At 55.2% G+C, this 25,930-nt stretch overlaps 11 protein-coding genes across 21 annotated transcripts; 4 read left to right on the top strand and 7 right to left on the bottom strand.

Annotated features, from left to right (window-relative positions):
• Positions 1-767: 767 nt before the first annotated feature.
• On the bottom strand, positions 768-4,091 carry H257_02514 (calcium-translocating P-type ATPase, PMCA-type). The gene is made up of 2 exons (XM_009826196.1): positions 3,839-4,091; positions 768-3,795 (listed from the first exon to the last, which is right to left on the bottom strand). Exons 1-2 carry the CDS (start codon positions 4,085-4,087, stop codon positions 850-852), a joined length of 3,195 nt encoding a protein of 1,064 aa, XP_009824498.1. The 5' UTR covers positions 4,088-4,091; the 3' UTR covers positions 768-849.
• Positions 4,092-4,401: 310 nt separating this feature from the next.
• On the bottom strand, positions 4,402-9,931 carry H257_02513 (hypothetical protein). Its single transcript, XM_009826195.1, has 4 exons — positions 9,314-9,931; positions 8,890-9,266; positions 4,598-8,827; positions 4,402-4,532 (listed from the first exon to the last, which is right to left on the bottom strand). The coding sequence occupies exons 1-4, from the start codon at positions 9,906-9,908 to the stop codon at positions 4,461-4,463; spliced, it is 5,274 nt and encodes a 1,757-aa protein (XP_009824497.1). The 5' UTR covers positions 9,909-9,931; the 3' UTR covers positions 4,402-4,460.
• Positions 9,932-10,029: 98 nt separating this feature from the next.
• H257_02511 (hypothetical protein) lies at positions 10,030-12,522 on the bottom strand. Its single transcript, XM_009826193.1, has 8 exons — positions 12,353-12,522; positions 12,140-12,299; positions 11,885-12,073; positions 11,513-11,839; positions 11,074-11,329; positions 10,960-11,024; positions 10,783-10,886; positions 10,030-10,735 (listed from the first exon to the last, which is right to left on the bottom strand). The coding sequence occupies exons 1-8, from the start codon at positions 12,511-12,513 to the stop codon at positions 10,558-10,560; spliced, it is 1,440 nt and encodes a 479-aa protein (XP_009824495.1). The 5' UTR covers positions 12,514-12,522; the 3' UTR covers positions 10,030-10,557.
• Positions 10,040-10,540, top strand: H257_02512 (hypothetical protein; the record flags this gene model as incomplete). The annotated part of the gene is made up of 1 exon (XM_009826194.1): positions 10,040-10,540. The coding sequence occupies exon 1, from the start codon at positions 10,055-10,057 to the stop codon at positions 10,538-10,540; it is 486 nt and encodes a 161-aa protein (XP_009824496.1). The 5' UTR covers positions 10,040-10,054.
• Positions 12,523-12,595: 73 nt separating the features above from the next.
• H257_02510 (hypothetical protein) lies at positions 12,596-14,389 on the top strand (the record flags this gene model as incomplete). Of its 3 annotated transcripts, XM_009826190.1 has the most annotated exons (8): positions 12,596-12,646; positions 12,705-12,728; positions 12,784-12,993; positions 13,053-13,286; positions 13,329-13,361; positions 13,413-13,478; positions 13,824-13,934; positions 13,989-14,389. In XM_009826190.1, the coding sequence occupies 8 exons, from the start codon at positions 12,596-12,598 to the stop codon at positions 14,118-14,120; spliced, it is 861 nt and encodes a 286-aa protein (XP_009824492.1). In that variant the 3' UTR covers positions 14,121-14,389. The 3 variants fall into 3 exon arrangements, with proteins under 3 accessions (XP_009824492.1, XP_009824493.1, XP_009824494.1); XM_009826191.1 differs by having other exon boundaries at positions 13,329-13,478; XM_009826192.1 differs by having other exon boundaries at positions 13,329-13,478; positions 13,807-13,934.
• H257_02509 (hypothetical protein) lies at positions 13,926-15,760 on the bottom strand (the record flags this gene model as incomplete). The annotated part of the gene is made up of 3 exons (XM_009826189.1): positions 13,926-14,375; positions 14,431-14,932; positions 14,978-15,760. 3 exons carry the CDS (start codon positions 15,758-15,760, stop codon positions 14,146-14,148), a joined length of 1,515 nt encoding a protein of 504 aa, XP_009824491.1. The 3' UTR covers positions 13,926-14,145.
• A 129-nt stretch (positions 15,761-15,889) lies between these two features.
• On the bottom strand, positions 15,890-17,251 carry H257_02508 (hypothetical protein). The gene has a single exon (XM_009826188.1). It carries the CDS (start codon positions 17,244-17,246, stop codon positions 16,017-16,019), a length of 1,230 nt encoding a protein of 409 aa, XP_009824490.1. The 5' UTR covers positions 17,247-17,251; the 3' UTR covers positions 15,890-16,016.
• A 112-nt stretch (positions 17,252-17,363) lies between these two features.
• On the top strand, positions 17,364-18,710 carry H257_02507 (hypothetical protein). Its single transcript, XM_009826187.1, has 3 exons — positions 17,364-17,617; positions 17,682-18,122; positions 18,196-18,710. The coding sequence occupies exons 1-3, from the start codon at positions 17,372-17,374 to the stop codon at positions 18,667-18,669; spliced, it is 1,161 nt and encodes a 386-aa protein (XP_009824489.1). The 5' UTR covers positions 17,364-17,371; the 3' UTR covers positions 18,670-18,710.
• Positions 18,462-21,000, bottom strand: H257_02506. 2 transcript variants are annotated; one of them, XM_009826185.1, is made up of 6 exons: positions 20,470-21,000; positions 20,246-20,417; positions 20,093-20,196; positions 19,969-20,025; positions 19,363-19,918; positions 18,462-19,306 (listed from the first exon to the last, which is right to left on the bottom strand). In XM_009826185.1, the coding sequence occupies exons 1-6, from the start codon at positions 20,986-20,988 to the stop codon at positions 18,759-18,761; spliced, it is 1,956 nt and encodes a 651-aa protein (XP_009824487.1). In that variant the 5' UTR covers positions 20,989-21,000; the 3' UTR covers positions 18,462-18,758. The 2 variants fall into 2 exon arrangements, with proteins under 2 accessions (XP_009824487.1, XP_009824488.1); XM_009826186.1 differs by having other exon boundaries at positions 18,462-19,918.
• Positions 21,001-21,875: 875 nt separating this feature from the next.
• Positions 21,876-24,665, top strand: H257_02505 (hypothetical protein). The gene has a single exon (XM_009826184.1). It carries the CDS (start codon positions 21,996-21,998, stop codon positions 23,658-23,660), a length of 1,665 nt encoding a protein of 554 aa, XP_009824486.1. The 5' UTR covers positions 21,876-21,995; the 3' UTR covers positions 23,661-24,665.
• Positions 22,607-25,547, bottom strand: H257_02504 (hypothetical protein). Of its 8 annotated transcripts, none has more exons than XM_009826180.1 (5): positions 25,242-25,547; positions 24,948-25,177; positions 24,670-24,887; positions 24,472-24,606; positions 22,607-24,420 (listed from the first exon to the last, which is right to left on the bottom strand). In XM_009826180.1, the coding sequence occupies exons 1-5, from the start codon at positions 25,494-25,496 to the stop codon at positions 23,822-23,824; spliced, it is 1,437 nt and encodes a 478-aa protein (XP_009824482.1). In that variant the 5' UTR covers positions 25,497-25,547; the 3' UTR covers positions 22,607-23,821. The 8 variants fall into 8 exon arrangements, with proteins under 8 accessions (XP_009824482.1, XP_009824479.1, XP_009824484.1 ...); XM_009826177.1 differs by having other exon boundaries at positions 24,535-24,606; XM_009826182.1 differs by having other exon boundaries at positions 24,670-25,177.
• Positions 25,548-25,930: the final 383 nt, after the last annotated feature.

Below are 25,930 nucleotides of genomic sequence, written 5' to 3'. Positions count from 1 at the left end.
ATGTGGCCATTCACATGCGACATGGGAGATGCGACACGCCTTGAATGATTTCAGCCAATGGACAGGTATTTTCAGCCAATTAGATGCTTGTATGTCCCACTATCATTGGAGGTTAGGGAGAGGATTTGGGGAAGGCGAATCGCATGCACATATACGTATAGCATATCACCGTCGAAGTTCGGTGTACCGGTATGATGTAGGCTCGAAAGAACAGAAGATATGATTTTGACTTTGCCCTGTAAGACACGACATCGAGGAGGATACCTTCGGTGGATATTAGATCTTCGTCTTCTGTGCAAATCGCAACTTCAAGTTGACAACATTGAAGCCTCTTGGAGTCGTACTGACATTGTGAATGATTGTGTATCCAAATGTCACATGCAAATGCCAGATGTTGCTGAAATTTGTGTTTCATGCGAAAGTAGAATTCGTCGTGAATCCCTGCAGCGAGCAGTTAAGTTGTGCATGGAAGCTCAAACGTGTGTCTCGTTAGCATGACATGGGCATCATTTTCTACGATATATCCCCGTCTAATGAAACGATCCTGACACTACCGGCAGTGCAACCACAGAAGTACTTCAAAGTACATATGCAATTTGGACATATGGATGTAGGAGCCTTGCCATGGGGTACTCCTTGTACGGCATACCAAGGTGTTGTACAAATTATGGGGCTGTGTTTCCCGTCTTTAGAGTGTTGATGTCTCATGGATCGATGTGCAATCACTCGTACACATCCAAATTAAATGCCTATCATGTCTATGAACTCGCGTTGTGATTCAGTATATGAAGGATACAAAAGGCATTATTTACAATGTACTAGTACTACTCCCTACAATTCACAACCTTTCTACGAAGGCGAGGCTTGTTGCTCCAATGGACGACGAATCTCTTGCCCCATCCCTCGTTGGAAGGCTTTGATCACTCGAACTTGGGCGCGAAGGCGGCGCAGCCCCCGCATCCACAGCTCCTTTCCCCGCGTCGACGTTTCGTGGTTCTCGTTTGCCTTGCCTTTGAAGGCCGAGTTGAAGGGCTTGTATGCCACCAAGCGGAGGACGAGCCCCACGGGCAACGAGAGTGATCCAAGGCCGATGCAAATGAAAAACTGTTCTGTCGTCAGCATCGTGCACCCAAACGCACGTCCACCCAGCTGACAGATGAGCGCTTGAGCGCCAACTTGGAAGACCGAAATGCTAAGGAACAACGTGTTGCCCCAGAGATTGGTGAAGATGTTGACCTCGTCGTGGATTTTGCGGGCATTGAGTTCGTTGAACAGCTGGAGGAACACAAACGTGTTGAACACGATCGTGTAGTGCTGCGACGGCGGGTTGCGCTCACCCGATGCGAGCACTTGGTTCTCTCGACGCCCTGAGTCAATGCCAAAGAACTTTTCCCCTCGGAACACGAGCAGCAAGATCAAAACCAGCTGAAACACACTCTGCCCCAAGATGTGCTTAAGCATTTTCTTGGACAAGAGGGCTTTGGTGCGCGGGTAAGGCTTGCGATTCAGCAAAGCGTCGGTGGGCGGCTCCGTGGCCAGTGCCAACGACGCAAACGTGTCCATGATCAAGTTGACCCACAGCAACTGAATGGCCGTGAGGGGGGATTCGTTCAAGACAATTGCTCCCACAACGGCGGTGGTAATCGCCACAACATTCACCGTCAGCTGAAACTGGAGGAACTTGGCGATCGAGTCGTACACGTTGCGGCCCCACTTGACCGCACTCACGATCGACCGGAAGTTGTCGTCCATGAGAATGATGTCCGACGCGTCCTTGGCCACCGCCGTGCCGCAGATCCCCATCGCAAACCCGACGTCCGCCTTCTTCAAAGCCGGGGCGTCGTTCGTCCCATCGCCTGTCACGGCCACCACTTGGGGGCCATGAGGTACTACATTGGACTGAATCAAGCCAGACACCAGCGTGTGCTTGTCTTTAGGACTTGACCGAGCCAAAACGCGAAGCATGGGCCAGATCTTGTCAAACTCGTCCTGCTTGATGTTGCCGTTCGCGTCCAACACGCGAGCGCGGAACACGGACCCCTCCATCACCAGCGACCCGTCGTTGGGACTGATGATTCCGCACTTGAGCGCAATGGACTTGGCCGTCACGATGTTGTCGCCAGTCACCATGCGCACGACAATGCCCGCTTCGTTACACTGGCGAATGGATTCCGGCACTTCTTCGCGCACCGGGTCTTCGATCCCGACGATGCAAATGCATGTCAGGTCCGTCTCAATCTCCTCGTCCGACCAGTTCTTGACCACTTCTGGGGTCACATCCACGTCACGGTACGCCAGACACAACGTGCGGTAGGCTTGCGACGCATACTTTTCGATGATGTCATTGTTGACAGCGTTGCGCTCCGCAACACCAAACGCGGACGTGGTCCCGTCCAAGTTGAGCTGCGACGTGCACAACTCCAAAACGATTTCACTGGCGCCCTTGGTGAAGATGCGGCACTTTGATGCCGTCAGAGGCACGACCACGGACATGCGCTTCTTGGCACTGCTGAACGTGAGCATGTGGCAGATGGGAGACGCCTTGCGGAGGGCCGCGTATTCGGCGCCCAAGTCGGCGGCAAATTGGAGCAACGCACACTCGGTCTTGTTGCCCGTGTGTTCGGGTTGCGCCCCCACTTGCTTGGGCGGCAGAATCTCGGCCGTCGAGTTGATGCTGATGGAGCTGCAGAGAATGTCCTTGGTAACGGCGCTGGCTTGAACTTGAAGGGCTGAAGCAGAGTTGAATTCCACCTTGCCGAGGTAGCACTCCATGACCGTCATGCGGTTGGTGGTGAGGGTGCCGGTCTTGTCGGAGCAGATGGTGGTGGCACTTCCCATGGTCTCGCACGCGTCCAAGTGGCGCACCAAGTTGTTGTCCTTGAGCATCTTCTTGACGGAAAACGCCAGTGCGATCGTCACGGCCAACGGCAGGCCTTCTGGAATGGCCACGACGAGGACTGTGATGGCCACAATGAGGAAGTTCAAGTACTCTTCGGCGCAACTCTTGCTCCACGCCTGCTTTTCAATCGCGAACGTGTTGACGGAATAGCGCACGGACATGGCGACAAACACAATGATGGCCATGGCAAGACCCAACTTGCCAATGAGGACTGTCAAGCGATCCAGTTTCCCTTGAAGGGGCGACACGACCTCTTCCTCCTCGACTTCCGTTGCGTCCTTCGACGGCCCACGAGGAGTGGCGAGGGCAATGTAGTTAGGGTCGACCACCGTGTCGTCATGATGAGGAGTGTCGGCTGCCTTTGCCTCGTTCTTGGCATGTTTGCTCGAGGCGTTTTGAATCAACTTGGAGATGATGCCAGACTGCGAGTTTTCCCCCACGCAAATGACGAGCATCTTGCCCACGCCTTCCATGACTTTGGTACCCGATAATAGGAACGGCGCCGTTTGGCGGTCCTTCTTGAGCAGCAAAGACTCGCCCGTCATGGCGCTTTCGTCCAGCTTCAAGTCGTTTTCGTCAAACACCAAGCCGTCCGCAGGGATGATGTCGCCGAGGTCCACACGGACGACATCCCCCACGACCAAATTGAACTTGCTCACTTCTGCCGGCACGCCGTTGCGAATGACTTTGATCTTCTCGTCTTCCTTGACCGCATTCAGCGCTTGGAACTGCTTTTCCTTCTCGTAGTCGTTGATGGCCGTCACAAACACCACGATCAGCACGGCGAATAAAATCGACGCGCCTTCGATCCAATCCACGCTCGTGTCGTGGCCAATCGTGAGCCCGAGTATCAACGACGCCGTCCCAGACCCCGTCAAAATCATAATCGTCAAGTCCTAAGGTTTCATTAAGCAGTGTCGAGGAATGGAACGAAGGTACCTGCCACGCTTCCCACATCAGTTCTAAGATGGACGACGGTTTCTCTGGCTCAATGTAGTTCTTCCCAAAGCGAGCCTCACGCTCCGCGATGTCTTTGCCTTGGTCGGTGGTATCACTGAGACCAGATTCCAATCGCACATGGAGCCTTTCAGCGACTCCTTCGATGCCTCCGAGAGCTGCGAGCGCATCCGCGGCAGACTCTTTGGGGGTTTCCACCAACTGCACGAGGTCAGCTACCACGACCTCCATCGCAATTGCAAGTGATTCGAAACCCACGAGATATCTTGGGCGGTTTCAACTTTTGTGAGCTTAACCTATTCTTAGCTTTTGTAACCGTTCCAAGATTCGTCGAGGGTGTGTGGTGGAGGGAGGGTACTTTCACCACTAAGTCGACCATGGGTGGTTAGAAAAGTCGTCCAGCGATCTATTTATCTGTGCTATAAACAACCTCCACGGTTGCCACCGTACAATCAAGGCGTTCGGGTGGCATCGTCTCGTTGCAATGTACTGTACTGTGGTTATGATACAGTTACTACCATTTTTCAAGCAATCAAATACCAAACGACGATGGAATGTGTGTCTTTTGGACATGTATTTCGAAAGTAACAAGGATTAGCTAGTATTATGGTTGCGCCGGCGTCGAGCTAACCAGATCCCGCAGTTTGCGGCTCAACAGATGAAGCAGACCGCGGTTCTACGGCAGTTATTTAAGAACCATATGGGCAGAATGATATCGTAAAAAGAACACACAAACCCTACCTCAAAATCCGAGCCAAGCGTGGTGAGAATCGCGGCGGCCGTGGCATGATGGCGACCGTGGAGGGCGTGGTGGGCCAGAACGGTGGTGGTGTTTTCAATGAGAAACACCAGCGTGTCCTTGTCCACGTCTTTTCGGTACAGATCGACAAACGTGACCAGCGCCGCCAGCCAGTCCTGGTCAGCGTCCAGCACTGCAATCGCCACGTACTCGCTCTTGGTGGTCTTCAATGGAGAGTCCCAGCTGAGCATGCGGATGCGGCAGTACGCGGTGGCCTGTGACAGGACGAAGCGCACTGCGTCCCACTTGCACTCGTCAAAGAGGCTTGCGGACGGCAAACACGCGACGGAGCCGGCGACGTCGGCCTGTTCCTGCTCGGACAAGGTACGGGGCACGATCGCGGCCCACCACCCTCCTGTGAAACTTCCCAGAGTTCGTCCGTAATATGAAGCCACGTGCACGACTTTTTGCGTCAGCTTGACGACCTTGGGGGCACCGACGAGCGACTCCAGTAGCTTGGGGTGGCCTGCCGCTGTGCGCAGCAGCAGCAGCACCTGCGACATCTCGACGAGGCGCTGGAGCGACGGCGAATGTACCTCCACGTTTAACGCGCCGTTGACGAGTTTGATGTGCTTGTGGAGGAAGATCAACACTACTTGGATGCATTCTGCGTTGCGAGGCAGGGCCGTGCAGAGCGCCCCGAGCAGGCGCAGCACAGGCAGCCACTTTTGGAAGTACGCGTGTTCGGCAGCGCGCCACGTGTCCGACTCCTGGATCCACTGCGGGCGCTGGACGGGAAACGTCGTGCACTGCATGAGCGTGCGCACGACGCCGCCATGGAGCAATGTCAGCGCGCCTTCTTTGGACTGCGCCACTTGCACAAAGAACGACACCACTGTGTCTGCCAGTTCGTCCTGGTTTGACTCGCGCAACTGCAAGTGCACATTGCACAGGTGGGGCATTGGGAGCAGCCGCAGAATGCTCACGCGCCCGCTGGACGAGCAGCTCAGAATCAGCCCTAGCACGTTCATGGCCAGCCCCATGCTCAGCGGTTCCGACGCGGCTTCGCTGGCGTCTCGACACAGTGTCGACAAGAACACGTCCTTCCACACGTACTCGTCAAACAACGTCGGCTCTTGGGCCCCCAGCACGAGGTGGCTCAACGCGTCGCGGGTGCCAGGATGCGTGGCGGTGGTTCTTCCAGTGTCCACCTTGGATTCTTCTTGACCATATCGCATCAAGTGCAACAGCGACGTGTACAGCCAGCTGCGCGCGCGGCGGCCCGCCGACGGATTCGATTGCAACGTCGTCTGCATCACGACCCGTTCCGTGTCTTGAAGGAGTTCTAGACGCTGGTACGACGACAGCCCAGACGAGGACTGGTGGACGCGGTCGGCGCGGATCTGAAAGCTCAGTGTGACGCTGACTTTGGCCACCAACTCGACCAAGTGGCCCACGGCGTCCTTCGTCTGCGCCTTGTTGAGCAGGGTTTGCCACACTTGGTACAATTCCTTGACACTGACGTGGTGGTCCACGGTGAGGACTTGGGCCAGCGCCGTCCACGCCTCGAGCGCCTGCGCTTCCACGGCAATGCGTTCGGAGAACCGATTCCAGCTCAACGCCCACTGAACCAACGGCGCCGACTGATCGGTAGACTGGTGCTCGAGAAGCAGTGATTGGAATTTCACCACGTCGATGTACAGCCGTTGGTCTTGCTCTACCGTGCACTGGTCCGCCAACTTCAAGCCGGCGTCATCCTGGGGCATCGGCGGGGGCGCATGGACAAACGACGTGGTGTCGAGCAGCGCCAACAGCACAGAGACGGGAGCCGACGACGCAAACAGCGGCGCCGCCTGTTTTGATTGAAACACCACCAGCGCCACGTCCTGTACGAGCCACCGCCGGATGTGAATCAAGGCCAGCACGTCCCGGTGTGCCGTGACGTGGCGCTGGATGGACCACAGCGTCGGAAGCGTTTGGATCTGACGGGTGAGGAAGCCTTCCAGGTGCTGCAGCCCCGCGCCTCGAATCTTTTGGAGTGTCGGCGTCGACAGCACGCGGTACACCAACTCGTGCGCGCGTTCGCTCAACACGGGCTGGGCGTGGACAAAGTTCAAGTTGTCGAGCACCAGCAGCAACGCGTCCAGCACGTTGTTGGATTCGTCCCCAGTAGCAGACGAGGACAGCAGCAGCAACGTCGACAGGTTCGGCACTGGTTTGCGGACGTTGTCCAGCAACATGTCCAGCACCACGCGTTTGGCCTCGGACCAAGCAGCCGACTCGTCCATGATCACAGACACGTACCCGTCGCGGATCTCGCGGTCATCTCCGTGGTCGTGCAGCAACTGCACCAAGTGCGTCGGCGGCAAGTGGGTGCTTAGGTGGTGCAGAAGTTTGGCCGACTGGAGCGCAATGCTGGGTTGCGGCGTGTATCGGATGTACTTGGCCAGCGTGATCACGTGTTGGGGGGTTCGAACGAGGAGGCGGTGCAGCGGCTCCACAACGGTGCTTTCCAGCGCACTGGCGCGCACACTGCTCACAAACGCGCCTTCGAGCTCAAACACGCGATGGAGGACGCTCAGCGCGAGGGTCACGAGGTTCTCCTGGACGCGAATCAGCGGCGTCGAGTTGAGGGTCGAGGACTCCTGCACCAGCTGCATGCATAGATCGGTCGTGTACTTGACTTGGGCCACGTCGTTGGTGCGTTCCAAGTGGGTGACAGACAACTCTGTCGTGAGCAGTTGCACCAGTTTGCGCAACACGGGGCTATCCGTCAACAACTTGCTGAGCAACATAAACCCGAGCGACTTTGGTTTGTGAAAGTACTTGTCGTTCTTGCCAAACGACCCCAAGTGCGGATTCAGTACCACGTAGTCGTCGGTAAAGTCGGATGCCGTCGGCGTGTACGACGCAAGCACGTGGTCAAACAGATGCAGACATTGCTCCAAAATTTGCCACTTGTCCAGCTCCACGTCGTACTCGCGCGTGTCGGCTTTCAAAAACACATGCAGCGCAAAGTCCAAGTACGGTTGCGCGCCAGGCACGCGGTAGTTGGCGCCGCAGTCGTCTGGAAAGTCGAACCGGAACAACTTGTCCACCAACTTGAGAAACCCCAACGTCGCAGGGTATGTGCGCTGCATGCTCTCAATCTGCTCCAACTCGAACAAGATGCCTTGGTTCGCGTGTGTCGACGACGATGACGTGGTGAGCAGAATTTGCGCCGACTCCAAGTGCTGCCACATCAATTGGCCCATCGGCGACGACGTCACAAATGACGACAGCGTGTCCATGACGGCTCCCTTGAGCACGGACGGGATCGGGCACCGCACAAACCCGAGGAAGAGAAGCAGGACGTTCACGTCTGGCCAGTCGAGGAAGAACGGCGCGATGCTGTCGTCTTGTACCATGGTCTGGAAGATATGGAACATGGCTTCGAGCGCATCCACTTCAGCTGTGGAGAACTTGTGCGGAGTGGACGACGACGCGACAGCTTTCGTGGGAAACATCGTGTGCGGATGGTCCGGCATCAACAGCCGGCGGTAGCTTTCGATGGCCGAGAAGAACCGCTTCCACGAGATCGGCGGCGGGCTGTCCTTGATGTGCTTGTACGCGGCGGAAGGGTTGCCCTTGCCAGACACGGCCAGAAAATGCATGTACGCGACTTGCCCTTTGGCGACAACTTCGGGCGAGAGCTTGGACACGAACGTGGCCGGAGTGGACCAGCACTGCGCTGCCAGCGTCGGGCAGTGCTCGCACAGGTACGTGGCCCAGTCCAAGATGTCTTTGATGTCATCACCGGGGCGAGTGGCGGCAGCGCCGAGAGCAGGTTCCCGCGACGTAGAAGCCGCGTCGGCAGTGGCGGCAGGTTGGCCCGTAAAGAAATGCGTGGCGTAGCTGGTAAACACCTCTTGAAACGTTGAAAAGTATGGCGTGCTCAAGAGCGGGTCGGACACAGGGGCAAACGGGTACATGGCTCGAGTGGCGAATGAAAAGCAGTTGGCGGCCACACAGTCGGCGAGAAAGCTGTCGACCCGTTCGTGGGTTGGGGACTTGGCCAATGCTAGGGCGTAGTACAGCCCAATAACACTTTGAACTTTGCCGAGTTTGGAAGACGTCGGCAGCCATTTGTCTTGGAGCACCAGTGGATTGAGCTCTTGCACGACCGCCGACGTCCACCACACCGGCGCACTAGCTGTGAACTCGCCCGTGTTGCGGTTGTAACGCCGGGTGTCCTAGGTTGGGTGGATATACGAGTTGGGATCTGAACTAGACCAACACAAGACCAAGAGTATACCTGGACGACAAGCACGGACGCCGCCGTGGCTTGAATAAAGTTCAACGTGTGCAGTAACGACGTCATCTCGGGCGCATCCAAGGGCAACGAGTCAACAAACGAGCCGAGTCCCATCGCGCTTTGCAGTGTCGACGCAACAGTGGCTCGCAACGCGTCGAGTCGAACGGCAAACGATTTGGCCAACGTCAGCAGCGCCTTGACCTCGGTCTGGATGAGATGGGTGGACGTGCCAAGCAAAAAGAGGATCTCGGCAATCGTTTTCTGCCACTGCAGCGCGAACACATGCACACGTGGGCGTTGGACCAACGTGGGGATGGATGTTGTCAAGAGGGTGATCAAGTTGGCCACCACATCCTGGCGAACCAAATCGTTCGTGACTACAATGCGATAAGTGGAAGTGGAAGGAGAAAATGTGATACTGTACATGAGACGATAAAGTCCTTCTTGTCAGCAGGGAGCGAAGCGTCGATCCGTGCACGGCACAGCTGGCGAAGCGCCGACAACGCCGCCGACGTCTCTTGCAGCACAAACTCCCGCGCGGCAGCTGGAACGTTGTCCTGAATCAAATCCTTGGCCAGGTGGTTGCGCTGGGTTACTAGTGTTCGGTTCTCAGGTTGACTCGCGAGAATCCAATACTTTAAGCACGATGCCTCGGACAAGTGCAGGTCGTCCGACATTTGCGTGATTTGCTGCTGGATGGTTGGGTTCACAGCGAGCGGCGTGTGGGTGGCCGATCCGTCTTGGCGCACTTGAATGCTTCCTTTGGCGAGCTGGGTGCGTTGGGCCGTAACGGGAGCTTCGCCGTCCAAGAACTGCAAAGGCGCCAAGAGGAGTGCTTTCGACGCGTCCACGAGGCCCGCCACTTCGTCCGAGAATTCGATCTGTGGCAGCAGTGCGAGACCAACTTGTTTGTCGAGATCGTGGCCGCGAAGGCTGCCCACATTCACAAGAAGTAGGTCGTCCTGAAGCGCACCTGTCGTCGTCGCGGTGGCGGCGGCGGTGGTTCCCAAACCTGCCATCACGACGAATAAATGGAGGGCACAGGGATTTGAATGTTTGCCACAAAATTTCGGCCGTATTGGCCAATCACGTGCAATGTACTAATATCTTTTGTCCAATGGCATCTCGCTATTCAAATGGGATATTCCCACCAGCACAACAGATCATGTACCGCACCAAGAATGTGCTCCATTGCAGCTTCAACGGGAGCGACCCCGTCGGGCAGGTCGTGCCGGTGACCATCTTCATATCTTCAGAGGCCGACTTGGAATGGTTCAATGTCACAGCGCCAGACCCAACGTACTTGGAGCAGATTGTGGATCTGTTGCAAGGCCCTGACGAGTGGCCGGCACTGCTGGCCCAAGTCCTCGCGTTGGATCAACCCCCGACAAAGAAGGCCGATGTGAGCGCTCGTACAGAACACGTACTCCCCCACATCAAGTTCACATACGAAGTGCGTCGCAACGCGCGAGGCTACAACATGTTACTGTCGCGCTCGAAGACGTGCTTTGCTCCGCGACCCATGGCATCCTTTGAGGTGGTCGTGTGGTGCGTTCCAAAGCGTAGCAGCGTCTCGGCACATCCTATTGCCAGTGCCAAGCTACCCACTCCTCCTTCACTCTCCAACTTAATCTCCATCGACAACGATTAATACATGTTGTTGATGTTTCATTCGACGTCGTCGTGGTGACTTCGCCATGCCAGCAGCAAGCAATTCTCCAAACTCTCGTCTTGGTCGCAGTAATGCACCAGTTGTGCTTGAACGCCTCTCTCGCGCAAGTAGTGCACGCGCCCCATGTCGAGCAGTCGCTTGCATTGGCGGCCCATTCGCGTCCTGTCTGCGCGGCTACACGTGTGTGTCAGTCATTTGATCATCACAACCGCTCAACTCACTTGAATCCCAACACCGTTTCCACGGCACCCCCGTCCATGGTCATACCACATGTCGCCCACCCAGACAACGGCACCATGAGCTTAAACTCGGCCGCTGTGAAGCCCTAGCATCACAGTTTCACCAACGAACCATCATCCAACCACAAGATCGCAAGAAGACGAAAGCATTCGACTCACCATGTCGACAAAGAAGGCAGGATTCACGTAGTCTTCCCAGCTGCACGCGTGGTGGCAACACAGAGCTGTCGTACATGTTACCATGGACATGTATCAACATGATGCATGTCGTACCGATCGCAAGCCCGACGAGGTGGGAGCTCATCTTCTGGGGATGGCCTGTCGGCGCTTCAGTGGCATCGTCGGAAGGGCCGGCAGGGAGGGTGTTGGCCAGCGCCCGCAGTGACAAGTCAGTGGCGACGCCGCAGAGGTGCTTGGACAGGCACACAAGCGGCTGATGGGCCACCTGGTCCATCTTGGCCAAGTTGAGATGCCGAATGTCAATCTTGGCGCGAGTACACTTGTTGTCTAGGGCAATATACTGGTCCGCCTAATGGTATAAGATGACAGAATTCTTATGCCAATGCAATGATGTAGTAGTAGTGGGTGTTTGCATCCCATACCGGTAGCTCACCACGGCTACTCCAGTCCGTGCAGACCCATTCATCATCCAGACATGTCAAGCATATGCACATTAGGGTACACTAGCGACGCTACACAAAGGACGACGTACCTTGCCACGGGAGCCGGCGCGATCGATGAGCACAAACGGCGACGACGGGTACATCTGCGTCAGCGCGAGGGACAGCATCGCGCGTCCGGCACCCAGTTCCACGTATACGCAGTCTGATCGAAGGAGCCTCTTGGACTCCATGTGGCCCAGGATGGACGCTTGCTGCTGGATGTGTCGGAGGATGCTGTGGTTGGCCCCTGCCGCCTGCTTTTGCTGGAGCAATGTGTTGCACGCAGCATGGTCCAGTGTTTGAGTTGGAATCACAGGAACATGCTTGTCAAACGCGGCGTCGATTTTGGCCGCAAAGGCGTTGAAGTCTAGCCCCACCTAGCAGCCATGTAATGACAATGCAAACGAAAGGTGAAGACGCACGAGGGTTTGGAACAGACTCGCTTGCTTGTCGGAGGACGGTCCGGAGTGTTCTTCGGTGGCGCTGGTGTCGTCTTGGACAGTGGTGGATGGATCACTGGTGCCTGTGGCGGCGTGGGTGCCCGAGTTGATGTTGGCCGTGTAGAACGGAAGGCTACGCATGACCTCTGCTTCCTTGAGCTTGTTGCATATCTAGCCGACGTGGGGTTGGACTTGATGGGAATATTTGTAGACCAGTAAGCTTAGGGACATTCGTACCACGAGGTGCTTTTTTAGGTCAAACAGGTACACCGTGTGTGTGGGGTCCAACGTGCAAGGCACGCGTTTGCACAACTCCTGCTTGTACTTCTTCGTCTTTTGGCTTACCACGCCCTCGTCGTCGACGACGTGGTTGCCGCAATACAGAGACCCTTCCACTCTAGAAGCGATTCACCGTTGAGTCACATGGTAGGTCGAAACCTCGTCGCGCACCTCGCCACGTTGCAGAAGCGGTTCTTTCGCTCCAGTTTGAACATACACTGAGTCCACTCGCCATCCTTCATGGCCTTCGCCTTCTCGCGTTTACGTTTCAAGCGTTCAGACACATGTGGTGGCTTAGTCAACGCTGCATCTGCCGCTTCCTTGGTGGACATGGAGCTCACTCAAAATGAGTGGCGAAATGCATGTTATCCGTATAATTCAAATTATCCGGATATTTGTGCATTTCGAGTAATCATGCCAGGTGCCGCCACCGACAGTGAACTCCGCGCAAACCTCGACAGCCAGGTACGACATGACAGACCTACGTCTGGTCGAATTCTCTGACGGCAGTGGCAACATGCAGAAGGATGAAGTAGAAGCTCTGCAGGTACCTTCATATTACCATCTTCATGCAGGAGCATCATCCTACCACGGCTTCAAAGGCGATCTACGAACACGACTTTGAGTGGGCCGACCACGAGGTGTACGCAGCGCCGTGCAAATCGTTCTACATGTCCATCCCTGGGGACTTTTGTCTTCGGTTGCTGATCCACCTTCCATCGGATTATCCTTCCCGATCATGCCCCATTGCCGAAGTGTACGAGTCGTTTGGCGTGTCGTCGTCCGACTGCGACGCCATCATCCACAACTTGGTTTGTTCTTCTTTAACCCGCCTCATCATCTCTGGTCTTAGTAGATGCCCTCTTCCTAGGCAACGATCTTTAACAAGTCCCAGGGCGACGTGTGTCTGTACGAGTGGATCGAAAGCGTGCGTGAACAGTTCGGGTCGTTTGCTTCGTTCGAGGCTTCGTCCCTGGAAGTCGTCGACATGGACGCCACGGAGCTGCTTCTTTCTGCGGCTCCTTCTCCACGTGACGACATTCCGCTGTTCTTGCGTCAGATCAAGACGGGCGTTCCCATCACCGACCGCAAAAGCACCTTCCAAGTTCGCCACCCCTGTCAACCAATCCTCACTTGGTCATGATAGGCCAATGCTGTAGCCGTGTCAAGCGTCGAAGAAGTGATTGGTCCTTGTTGTCTCCACCGATGTCACATGTGTGTGGACTTCTAGGTCCGTGCCTTCATCGCATATCTGCTCCAAGACAGAAAGATCGCTCGCGCGACGCACAACATGCTGGTATGGCTATCTTTCCCATTCATTCTGCCATACTCTTGTGCTTTTCCCCAAAATTTGGTTGACTTTTGATTCTTTGCCAAATCTATCATTCGCTTCTTTGTCCTGGCTTTTGTATATACTATTCGTCCAGTGTCACACTAATTTAAGTCACACACTAATTCGATGTTGAATTGGTCGAATGTGAGTGGATAATGTGATTGGCTACTTGACTTGTGATCTGGATGTTGATTGGTCGTATATCGATTCTCTGCCGATATGGTGTGATTCTGGTCATTTGATTGTGAGCACCCCGATACTCCAAAAATATATGACAATAACAAGTAGTAAGTTACTTGGTACTTTCAGGCGTATCGAATTGTGAACGACGTCGTGATCAAGGACAGCGACGACGACGGCGAAGGTGGCGCGGGCAGTAAACTGTCGCATTTGCTGGAAATGACCCAGGCTGAAAACGTGGTGGGTATTCATTCGTCTCTGTAATGTATATACATGATCGACTTTGGGCTGTAGGCGGTGGTCGTGAGCCGATGGTACGGCGGCATCCTCTTGGGACCTGATCGATTCAAACATATCGCCAACTGCGCCCGCCAAGTGCTGGAAACCCACGGGTTTATCCACCGCAAGACCAAAAAGCAAGCATGACCCCAGCCACACTGTTGCGTACACTTTATTCAAACAAGTAGTGCGAGTCGTCGTCATTTGACGCTTGCAACAACGACAGCGCGCCCACACATGCCATCGGACGAAACGTAGACTTGGTTGAAGATGATTTCGTGCTTCTGGACGAGGGTTTCTTGGGTACTTGTTTCGACCGCCTTTGACTGGTCCTTGAAATCACGGCAGGGTCTTCGCTGTCCGCACTTGACACTTTGACATCCATGTTTTCGCTCTTGGAATCTAAAGCATATGCGACGACAACGTTAACTAGTGCAACGGACGACCAAACTTGTACCTGGTCTGGGTGGTTCGACCTTCTCTGCTAAGGTATCCGAGGACGTCACTGGTGGAAACGAAGCCACAGCTACTTCTTCATGACCTTGAGAAGAATCGTCATCGTCCACTACGGGGCGCGACTTGGGCGGCAGCCGGCCAAAGTCGTCGACCCACAGCATGCGAATGTGAGCATGGGAATCCATCAGCGACTTGTAGTGGGACTCCATGGACGTGGACGGGTGTCGAGGCAGGCGGCTGAAGATCATGGACACCACCATGTCGACCACATTCATCTCTTGCATCGCTTGGCCCGACGGCACTTCGACGTCGCTCCGCCTCTCCGATGCAGACGAAGTCGACGGCGCGCTTGTGGCCACATACGCGTCTACCAGCCGAGACAGCGACGCATTGGTTTCCTCCAATCGACTGGTCGCAAATCGTCGCGCCATGACCGACTTGGTGTCGTGGAGTCCGTCCAAACTGTCCAGTTTGCGATCGTACGCGTCCCTGGCCGCAGCAAGCTACGTCATCGTGACATACCACGTGATAACGTCACACGATACTACCTGTTCAATGTCCACACGAAGCGCTTCCTGGCGGGCGTTTCGCGCCGCGTCCTCGGTCTCGGCGAGCTTTTCCAGCTCTGCAATCACCTGCGCCTTCCATTTGATGTCGCGAGACGTCTGCGCCATGCAATCCTTGATGTAGTTGACGCTCCTCCACTTGGTCGGGCGACGCAGCACGGACAAAATATCGCTCAAAGGAATGTCATCGTCAACCAGAGCGGGGTAATCGATCGCGGCCCACACGTCGCTGCCGACTTTGGTCAGTTGGGCCAGGCGGGCCTTGTACCCGCCATACGTGGCATGATACGCCGTTTCTTGTTCGAGGAGCACTTCCAGGACGTAAGAGAACTTGGGCGACGCAAAGATGTCCTGCATGGTGTCCGAGATGCGAGACGCATCCTCGTTCGTGGTCAACTCCACGCCCATGTGTTCGACGCTGAGTTTGGACAAGTTGACCAGCAAGATGGGAAAGTCATCTGGAAACGACTCCACTTCGTCTTCTCCTTCCCAGTCGCTGTTGCAATCGTCGTCGCGCAACAGTGGACCGTTCAAGTCGATCTTAAAGTCAGTTTTGCATTCCCAGTCGTCCTCGTCGTCGTCATCAACGCGACCTTCTCCACTCTCATCAAGCGCTTCGACGGGAGGAACCACCACGCGAAGGATGGAGGTAGATTGTGGGAGCTTGATGGACGAAGGCACTTTAAAAGATAGCGTCAATCTGTCGTCCGTCAAGACCTGGATTGGCGCCGCTGGCCGCCCTTTCCTGCGCGACAGCGTTTCCATTGTTTGATTGTGCTTTGGTTGGAGCAGTTTTATCCGGATAATCCCTTCGGGATATCCGAAACCCACAACATTTTAAATGCATTTTTATTCCCATGACATGATTATGAAGTGGTATTTTAATAATTTACCTTTGTTTTTTATAACTGATTACGTAGAACCACAACGTGCCTTTGGAATCATAATGCATTTAAAATGTCCCGGCTCTTGGATTTTGAATAATTTAAAGATGCCACGCATTGATGCAATGGAACGACGGTCACAAGAAGCGGGAAGTGGCCATGGCGTCGGCGCCGTACTCGTCATACTCGCGCTTGGAGACCCACAACTGCTGGAACGACCCGAGTGAGGCGAGAATGCTTCCGCCGATCCACGCGCTGAACTTCTTTTCGATCGAAGACACTTGGGTCAGCCGCACTTTATACGTGGCCGACGGTACCAACTTCGACACTTCCCAATGCAGCCGCTCCGTGAGGCCAGATAGGCTGCTGCCGCCACCGCACAGCACCATATTGTTTAGCAAGTCCTTGCGCACATCCACGTCGCTGCCTTGCACAGCGTTGTACACCATGCGATGAAGACCCTTGGACGCGCTGTCGACCGTCGTGGAGTCCGCGGCGATGACGTCGGGGTGGAAGAGCTTCTCGGGAATGCGGAACCGCTCGCTGCCGAGCGTGACGACCTGGCCATCGGGGAGTTCGTAGTGCTCGGGAGCGACGCTTTCGACCAGGTCTTCCTGAAGAGTTGTTTCTGGCATCTGACAAAGCGATTCCTTGATGTCGCGCACGATCTCCAAGATGCGAAAGTTGCGGTATTCGTTCGACACCGATGCCAGCGGACGCAGCAGAGCAGGACCGCTGCCGTCGCCAGCCGCAGGGTACTTGCGGACGCCGGGATGGATTTCAATGTGGTGCTTCTCCTGCAGGACGGAGAGCAGCTGCGCTGTCAATGCTTCACCACCCACCGTCGAGCGAAACGACGACCCCTTCAAGTTGAACCCTTCCACGACTGGGACGACACGCGTGGAACTGGCGCCCACGTCGCAGACAAGCGCAGTCGATTTGCCAAACGAGAACGCGTTCAACACGGCGTCCTTGGCCACGTAGAACGCAGGGACGTTGAACTTTTCAAACATGAGCTCCATGTACGACACACTTTCATGCATGTCGAAGGGCGAGAGGGACGTCAAAACGGCGTGTTGCGTGGGATCTACGTGAGATTCTTCGAACGCATGCAACCAAAGTTTCTCCATGACGTCCCAGTTGTAGTTGATCTTGTCTTCCATGGTGCTGATGGCCCGCGGCAAGGCCGTGATGTCGTGGCAGCTGGACAACGCACTGTGCCCAACGATGCGCTCGTTGGTCGCCGGGCGCACCCCCATGCATGAAGGGAAGACCAAGTTGGGCGTGTCTTCCCCCGCATACCCGAACTTGGCCGTGAGAGACCCCACGTCCCCGATGAACGCGCCGACTTCGTCCCCACAATACATGGAAGTGGTGTGTGTGGACAAATCAACGTGGGATTTCCAATTTATATCTTGGTTTCTGTATGCAATACAAAACACAAGGTCATTCAGCATAGCCAACCAAAAGCGAGCACTGCGCTTTGAACTCGATGGGCAAGCGAAAAGGCGGCGGTGGCCATGGGAGCGATAACCTGCGGATGGCCAAGAAGCACAAGCAGCAGCACCATCCAAGAAAACAGCAAAACCTTCCCCAGACTCAGTTGTACACCCTTCAAGACAAGATCCTTGTGCTGGGAGATGGAGACTTTACGTTTTCGCGCGGCTTGGCTACACATCGAGGTGGCGGCGCCAACATGTACGCCACGTCGTTCGACTCGTCGTCTCAAGTTCGGAAGGTTTGTACTGCGTGCCTTCAACGTCGCCGCCTCATCATCCTCATGGAACGTCTGCTGCGAGTAGAAATATTCCAACGCCAACGAATGTATCGCGGCTTTGACGACAGCCAACGCGCAAGTGTTGCACGGCATCGACGGCACCAAGCTGGACGCGGCGTTGCCGTCGTCAATCCCGGCATTATTCGACTACATCATCTTCAACTTCCCCCACAGCGGCCAACAGCGCGTGCACATCAACCGCGTGCTGCTGCTGGACTTTTTCGAAAGCGCACGGCCAAAGCTCGCGTTCAAGGGCGAAGTGCACATCACACTCAAGACCAAACCTCCGTATTCCAACTGGAACGTCGAAGACCAAGCAAAGGCGAGCGGCTTTGTCATGAAGGAACGCCGTCCATTCCGCATTGACATCTTCCCAGGGTATCACCACCGGACCACGGACCCCACGGCCAAGACGTTTGAGCCCGCCCAGTGCATCACGTACGTCTACGTCGTCGATCGATCGCGGGTAAGCATAGCACATGACCAGGTTTACGTATATTATTACATCATTGCTCATGGAAGTATGGATGTATATGTAGTACCCTGTCCCCACCATCCAAGAACCGTCCGAACCTGCTAAAGCTCCGGTCAGCCAGTTGGAATCTCCCACACAGCCAGCTTCAAGGCCGTTGACCAAGAACGCCCCAGTGTCTTCGAATCCATCAGCCCATCAAGCGTTCAAAGACGCGTTGGCAACTGCTCCTACCTCGTGGCCAGTGGCGAGAAAGGTCCCCAGCAGCTCTCAGCAACTATCAAAGCCCAAACCAGACCAACCTACTGCTGCTGCTACTACTACTAAGGCCAAAGCTGATCAACCTACTACTAGTACTACTAGTACTACAACTCCCAAGAAGAAGCCACTGTCGACAAACGGAGCCAAGAAGGTCCCACAGCAGAAACGAACCCCGTCGACAGCCAACCATTCCGAGACGTCGCAGGCCGTTCAAGTGACCAACGACATTCGGCAATTGTGTGTCGACATGCTGCTCAAAGTCCGCCAGCGACGCTCATAATAACGTTAAACTGCCGTTCAAACGTGTCGTTTCCTTCTCCACTCCATCTGCTTCATCGCATCCTACTACTACTATTACTACTATTACTACTACTTGCGCTTGGAAAATATCATGGCCGCGCCCACGACAGTCATCGTCAGCGCCGTCATGAGCCCGCCTTGTCGGATTTTCAGCATCGTCGACTCGGACAACGACGTTCGCTCGACAGGCGGCGGCTCGAGGTTCGGCAGGTCCTCCAGCGGCACCTCGTGATCGTCACCTTCCGTCCGGGCGACGGTGGCCGCCGGCTGGACCTTGAGCCGGACGTACGCGGCGGCTTGGTCTATCGCCAACGCCACCGCGTCCTTCAAATCCTGGTCGGCAAACAGCAGCACCGTGTCGTGCTCGTCGTCGACGTAGTACAAATTCACGTCTTCATGGACGAGCCCCGTGCGCTCCCGCACTTGCTGCAGTAGGTCGCTTAAATTGGTCGCGGTGGCCGTAAACCGATGGGTGTGGTGGGCCAGGTCGGTCAATTTATATGCAAACGAGATCGGCCGAGGCTCCGTCGTCGTCGTATCTCCCGTCTGCACATCTCGAGCCGCCGATGTAAGCGACGAGGGCGTGGTGCTGGTCGGGAGTGACGAGGCCACCGCATCTAGGGGCCAAGGGGCGTTAGATGGATCATCAAGAAGAATCGGTAGATGTACTTACAATTATATGTGGGGATGGGGGGTGCTGGCTGGGACGACGAGGATGGTGGTGGTGGTGGCGATGGGGTGGTAGCGATGGGGGGGGTTGGATTGAAAATGGAGTTCCAAAACTGGTTCCACACTGGATTCACGTGCGCCGTGTGCTGCTGCTGGAAGCTGCCCATGTGATGCACCACACCGCACGTGACTTGCAGGACATCCGCGAGCCCCACGACGACGCCGTCGTCATTCAAGATGGGCAGGTGGAGAAACTTTCCGTCGTGCATCGAGTGCAACGCGTCCAGGATGGTCGTGTTCAGGTGCGCATACTCGGGTTTGGCCGTCATGATGTCCCGGACGACGCACGTTTCCGGGTCCAGGCCCGCCGCGAGCACCCGCCGCATGAGGTCCTTGGTCGTGCAGATGCCCTCCATGACCCCCGCCTCCCCGTACACCATCACGGCGCTCGAATTCGTGTACAGCATCAGCAACGACGCTTCTCTGGCGGTTGCCGTGTCCACAATCTCCGGCACGTCGGCGCGGCCGTCGATGAGCGAGCTTAGCGTGGGTAGAAACAGCTACGAAGACAACCCAGTCGGTCGCAAAAAGTTGAGTGGTCATAACGTACCGTTTCCCGCATCTTCTCAAACAACGACGCTTCCTTGTCGCCAATCGTCGCGTCCAGCTGCGGTAGAGTGAGGGGGGGGAAACCACACGTATTACATGGCTACAACATTTGTTGGGGTGTGTACCGTTTGCATGGACTTGGAGAATTGGGTCGATGACGCCATGTAGGCGTTTTCGATTTTCGAAATAGCGTCGTACAGACACTTGGCAATGTCCAAGATACCCACGACTACAACAACGCTAGCCTTCATACACGCATATCGCGGTGGAGAATATACCGCTGCCATTGTCCGCCACGGGCAAGTGCCGAAACTGGCCAGATACCATTTGCTCCAGTGCTTCGATCGCGCACGCACGAGGGGACACGCATGACGGGTTCGGGGTCATCACATCCAGCGCAATCGTGGATATTGGGTCCAATCCCCGCGCCACCACGCGTAATGCAACGTCCTACGTTGATCCACATGAAAACCACGAGAGGAAGGGGAGGGAGAAAAGTAACCTTGTCTGTGAGAATTCCAGTTAACGAGCCATTCGAGTCGGTCACTAACGTCGCTTCAGTGCGACTATCCACCATCGCTTTCACGCAGTCGGCGACTGTTGCTGATTCGAGTTGCAGCAATGCTTTGGACGGGCGAAGACGTCGCACACTCGCGCTCACACTGCATGCCGCCTTCGCCTCGGACGACGATGCCGACGATCCTTTTCGGGACGACCGTCGGCCTCGTTTACGAATCGGATTGTCTGCACTGCTTGGCGCAGATTTGGCTTGATCTGTCGTCGTCTCCACTTCGCTGCTGCCCTCACGAGACATTTGGATGTAATTCGGTTCACCCGACGCTTGGTGCAGTTGCTCGCTCGAGTCTTGGCGACTATTTACGCTACCTGTGCTTGTATGCAGCTCATACGACGATGGTACATCCTCCTTGCGCAGAGACGTCGGCGCTGTCGCCACCTTGGTCTTTGTCGAGAACACCACCTCCACCTTCTCGCGACGCACGCCGTTCGGGACATGATTCATGGTGAAATAATTTGAAAAATGGCATGCAAACTTCAACATGATTAAAATATCGCTCCCTTTCGAACTGGAGGACTGGTCAGATTGACCAATCAGCACCGAGAACTCATCCGGATACGTATCCGGAGTTCTGCCTTGTTTCCACGTGGCTGCGCGACCGACTGTTGTATAAACGGGCACGAACGAGTTTGCTCTTGGATCACTTTGTCCTTTACATATGTCACAAACAGCACAAAACAACCTCAACAAAGTCGGCCCATCAATGGTCGGCCACGTTATCTTGTGGTTTACGACGAAATCACACGGAGGTAAGCTTAAGCCGCAGCGTGTGCAAATCGCTTGGAGCTAGTAAGTGTACTGCAGCTAAAGATACTGTGTTGGAGTGTAACTTGTTAGATCACTTGTATGTATACAAGGGTGTTTGTTGCGCACTGTTAATCTAGCGGTTCAAGCACGGCGACGTTAACAACTCCATACCACACTGTACTGTACCAGCAAGGATACCCGCCGGACTGATGACAAGCTCCGAGTACGAGCTAAAACTCTAATTTTAGGCACTCAACATTAGCTCCATACCATACCAGCATGGATGTATACCTGCCGATGACAAGCTCCGAGTACGAGCTAAAACTCTAATTTTAGACACTCAACAATAGCACCCCGTTTCGTCTTACCTAGCCACTACCGTACTAGTCCGTCCTACCGACGTGAACATGAAGTCGATTGCGGTGCTGCCGGGGAAACCTCGCCCTCTCTTCGGCCAGAGCTCATCCACGTGCGTCCAACGAGGGGTCCACGCGTTCGCGTGCGTCAAGCATGTTGTGTGCGCGTGGTACTTTACCATGCTATCGTTTGTGTTTTTTAAACTCAGTCCGTCGTCCGTGGCAGCGATCAATGCGTACGCGCCACTGGTCACGGGTTGCACGTATGGGCTGCTGGCGCTGTTGCATTTTGGCTTTGTCGCTGCGTCGTGTCGACGGTCGTCCTCTTCCAGTGGCAGCAGCTCGTCCATGTTGTTCCGGCGCATGTCGTCTATAATCCCCGAATACCGTCCAACCACTACGTCCCAGGCGTCGCCTTGGTTGTCCATCCTAACGCGATGCCCTCGTGTGTCGGACGATGCCATCATGTTGGGATTGCTCACCGTCGAGTTGGTATGCCAAAACTACAAGGCGTTTCAAGTGACTCGATACGCCATCGACAAGTGGTTTGTGTTTGCGTACGTGTCGTGTGTCGTGCTCAACTGCGTCGTGTCCCCGTGGTTCCTGCTCGGTCGGCGCCACTCGTCCGCCAAGAAGCGCGTGTTCTTGAGCTGGTTCAACAGCGTGATAGGGTTTTGCCTCTCCTGCGTGCTGCCCATCGTAGGCATCCTCCCCCCCGTGCTAGAATTCTTGCTCGTGGACTGGACGCTGTCGAGCGATTACCTCTGGTACACCCGCGTGCTTTTGCTATCGCGCATCATCGTGGCCTCGTCGCCCACGGACTATGTCGTCAAGTTCGTCATGGACGTCAACACGCTCGTGTCGCTGCGGCGGCTCACGGGGGCGATGTCCCGCCGTGAAGATACCGCGCCGTCGCCGCCGCGAAAGACTGTGGCCAGGTCAGCGTTATGGTCTAAACACTCCACTGGACGAGAGACTACTCTTGCGAAAAACGCCACCAGGGTGCCCCACGTCCGGCGGTCGCCCCTCGTCGTCGTGTACGTCTCGTGCAGTGTCACATGGGGCGTGACCTTGTGGGGTCTGTGCATCCAAGCACTGTTTTTCCGGCAACCGTGCCCGCCCACCTGCCAGGCTGCTACGACGCCGTTGGTGGACATGACTTGTCACTGCAAGTACCTTCACATCAACTGCCACTCATTGCACAACGAAAGCTTGGACGTGGACACGCAACTCGACCCTCAGGACGTCGGGTCGACGCTGTTTGTGCTCCAAGTGAGCCGTTGTGACGTTCGGCGCGGCATCCCGAGCGCCACACTGGCGCACCAGCAGTCACTGGGGGCGATGATCTTCCAATTCACGAAAATGCGGGCATGGGAAGGCACGTTGCCGGCGACCATCATGTCGTTGCAGCTGCGTCAATGCGACTTTGATGCCATGCCGGCCATTTTGCAAACCAAGTTGCCCCCGTTACTGACAAACTTGTTGGTGGAATCCACTCCACTGTCGACGTTACCGTCCAATTTGGACGACATTTGGCAACCGCTGACCAACGTATTCTTCTTCAACACGTCGCTCACGACCATTCCGGACGCCATCACGAAGCTCTCGAGCTTGCAAACGCTGTACGTGACCAACAATCGCCTGACCGACCTCGCCACGACGTGGCAGACCCAACTGAACGGCATGTCTCAATTCAACCGCCTCGACGTTGGTGGAAACTTCCTTACGCAAGTGCCTGCGACCCTTCGACCTGACATTGTGTTGGACTTGTCATGCAATCCAATTGCGGCGCTCCCGTCAGGCTTTGACATGGCTCGATTGACATCCAAAATGGTTGCCATGGGCGAGACCACGTATTGCAACTCGACTACAAGCGTCATGGCGGGCTGTGAGCCTGCCACGTGTGCGACGGGGTGCGTGCTTTGGGCTGTCGGCGACCGACTGTGCGACCTCGCGTGCTTCAATGCTGCGTGCGAGTACGACCGAGGGGACTGCCACGCGTACGGCCTGTAGCTCGTCGGCTTCACCGTCATGATATATTTATCGCTTAATGTGGAGATAGTAACCAGGAACGGAATTTCTTTACTTTTGACACTCCTAAAGCCATTCGAAGTGGGCTCGTAGTGTCAATGTACAATAAAGTACTACAGCCATCGTCACAGTTGTTGATCTTTCTACACGTCAAATTCTTCGTTGTCGCTGGTCACTTGTTTGGACACTTGCTCGGCCACGACGTGCCAGTCGAACACCCACACTAAGGCCACGGCCATGATGACCAATTTCACGCTTTCGCCAATGACACTGCCAATGTACAGCCCCCCAAACCCCCAGCTGGTCGCAAACGCAAGTTCGTACGCCACGGGGAGGAGCACGAGCCACGAGCCAACGGACGAAGCGAGGACGAGGGTACCGGCCAACGACATGGCTTCTAGCATGGCCGACAAAGTGATGTGCACTCCAGAGAGACACGCGGCGAGGCAAAACAGCCCCAAGACAGGACGAATCACGTCCTGCAGATCCACGTCGGCCGTGTATAAGGCCAACATCTCATCTCGACCGACGTACATGGCCACGCTGAGGAAGCCCGCAGCGAATGAACCCATCGCACACCCAACAACAGCAGATTGCTTGGCCTTTGCAGGATCGTTAGCCCCGAGAGCATGTGAGACTCGCACTTGAATCGGAGTGCTGAATCCAATGTACACGCCGTACGCCAACGTCCAGATCGTGAACAGGATGTTGTACGCGGCCACATTCAAACTGCCAATGCGAGCTACATACATTGTGGTGGTCGCATGGTTCAGTAGTAGTAGAATTTTTTTACCAGCCATGATCGCCAACACGTTGTACACCCATTCATCCAAGGCCAAATACACCAAAAACGTGCCTGTGAGGGTCAAGTATTGGCGCAAGCGGGCCGCGTTCAAGCAATTCTTGGCCTTCCAGCCAAACCACGTTTCTACACATAACGAGCGTTCAGGACTCGGTGGGTAACGGATCGTCCCTCGATAGACGCACACACTGGTGTGACGTTCTTGTAACAAGTGGGCAAACGACCACAACGACACCGACTGAATGACAGCAATGAACACGAGGGCAAGGGGGGACCCTATGAAACCAAACCCTGGCCAGCCCAAGCAGCCATAGATGAACACGTAGTTGACTCCAATCGATATGAACAGGGTCGTGACGTCCACCACGGTGGTAGGGGTCATGATCTCCTGGGCCTTGTAATAGCCTCTGGCCAATTGATGGATCAGTTTCGAGAATGCTGGTGATCTAGAGGGATGTTTTCCGTACCGAAGCGCTTCGTAGATGGCACTTGGCCACACGCTCCACGACACATACCAGGCATAGGTTTCGCCCATCGCCAACAGCTCCAGATCGTCCGTCATCAGTTCAAGGCACGGCCGAATGTTCAAGCACACGGCCATCAGTAGCGCAGACACAGGCACGAGCATGATGAGCCCGATTTGCAGCCATACACCCACTAGCTCGTAGTTTTTGGCTCCATAGGCATGGCCCCCAAGCTACAATACACAGCCAAGAGTCACATACACAAGTCCGACGTTCCTCAACGAAGGGCATACGTACGGTACTAATGGAGATAGAGAAGGCCCACGGTATGATTCGAAATCCACCCACCACGGACATGACCATCGCACTCGCCGCCAATTCCCGAGTCCCCAGGTGCCCCAAGAATGCCGTCGAGATGGTCAAGACACTCAGTTGACAAAAGGTCGCAAGAGAAATCTTCCAGCATATGGCATATATGGACGCAGCTTCTTCCGCCACCGCCTTCAACGTGTACATCGATCTCTTTGTGTCCAAGAGTGGATCAGACTCCATGGTCGGCGCGTACAAGATTTCGTTGCGATGTGTACCCTCGTCGTCGTCGAAGCCATGGCAACTGGTTTCTGATTGGGTACTTCCACGAATGACGCAATATGATTGGCTAGAAATGCGTCACTTCACCACTGGGAGTTGGGTTTGTAGCTAAAAAAGTCCTGAATTCAAGAATTAATCAAGACCGTACTTGAACAGGATCATTTCTATAGTGCAGTCATCTTTACTTTGTTTTCCAAAGTAGACGATACCAATAACTTTGAGGATCGGAAGTGACCCCCTTCGTTGACTCGGGATGTCGGCGCACGTGCTGTGGACGCAAGTCCGGGTCGTGGCTGTTGATGAACGTCCACTGTTGCTATTCCAAGACAGTGTGAGCGGAGGCGGGTGTTATGAGAAGTTATTGGTACTATTCGTTTTTCATTCAATCGATTCTA

This window comes from Aphanomyces astaci (assembly GCF_000520075.1).
Source record: "Aphanomyces astaci strain APO3 unplaced genomic scaffold supercont1.4, whole genome shotgun sequence".
NCBI classification, from domain to species: Eukaryota; Oomycota; class Saprolegniomycetes; order Saprolegniales; family Verrucalvaceae; genus Aphanomyces; species Aphanomyces astaci.
Note: the sequence above shows the minus strand (reverse complement) of the source record. Positions and strands in the feature narration are given on the sequence as shown.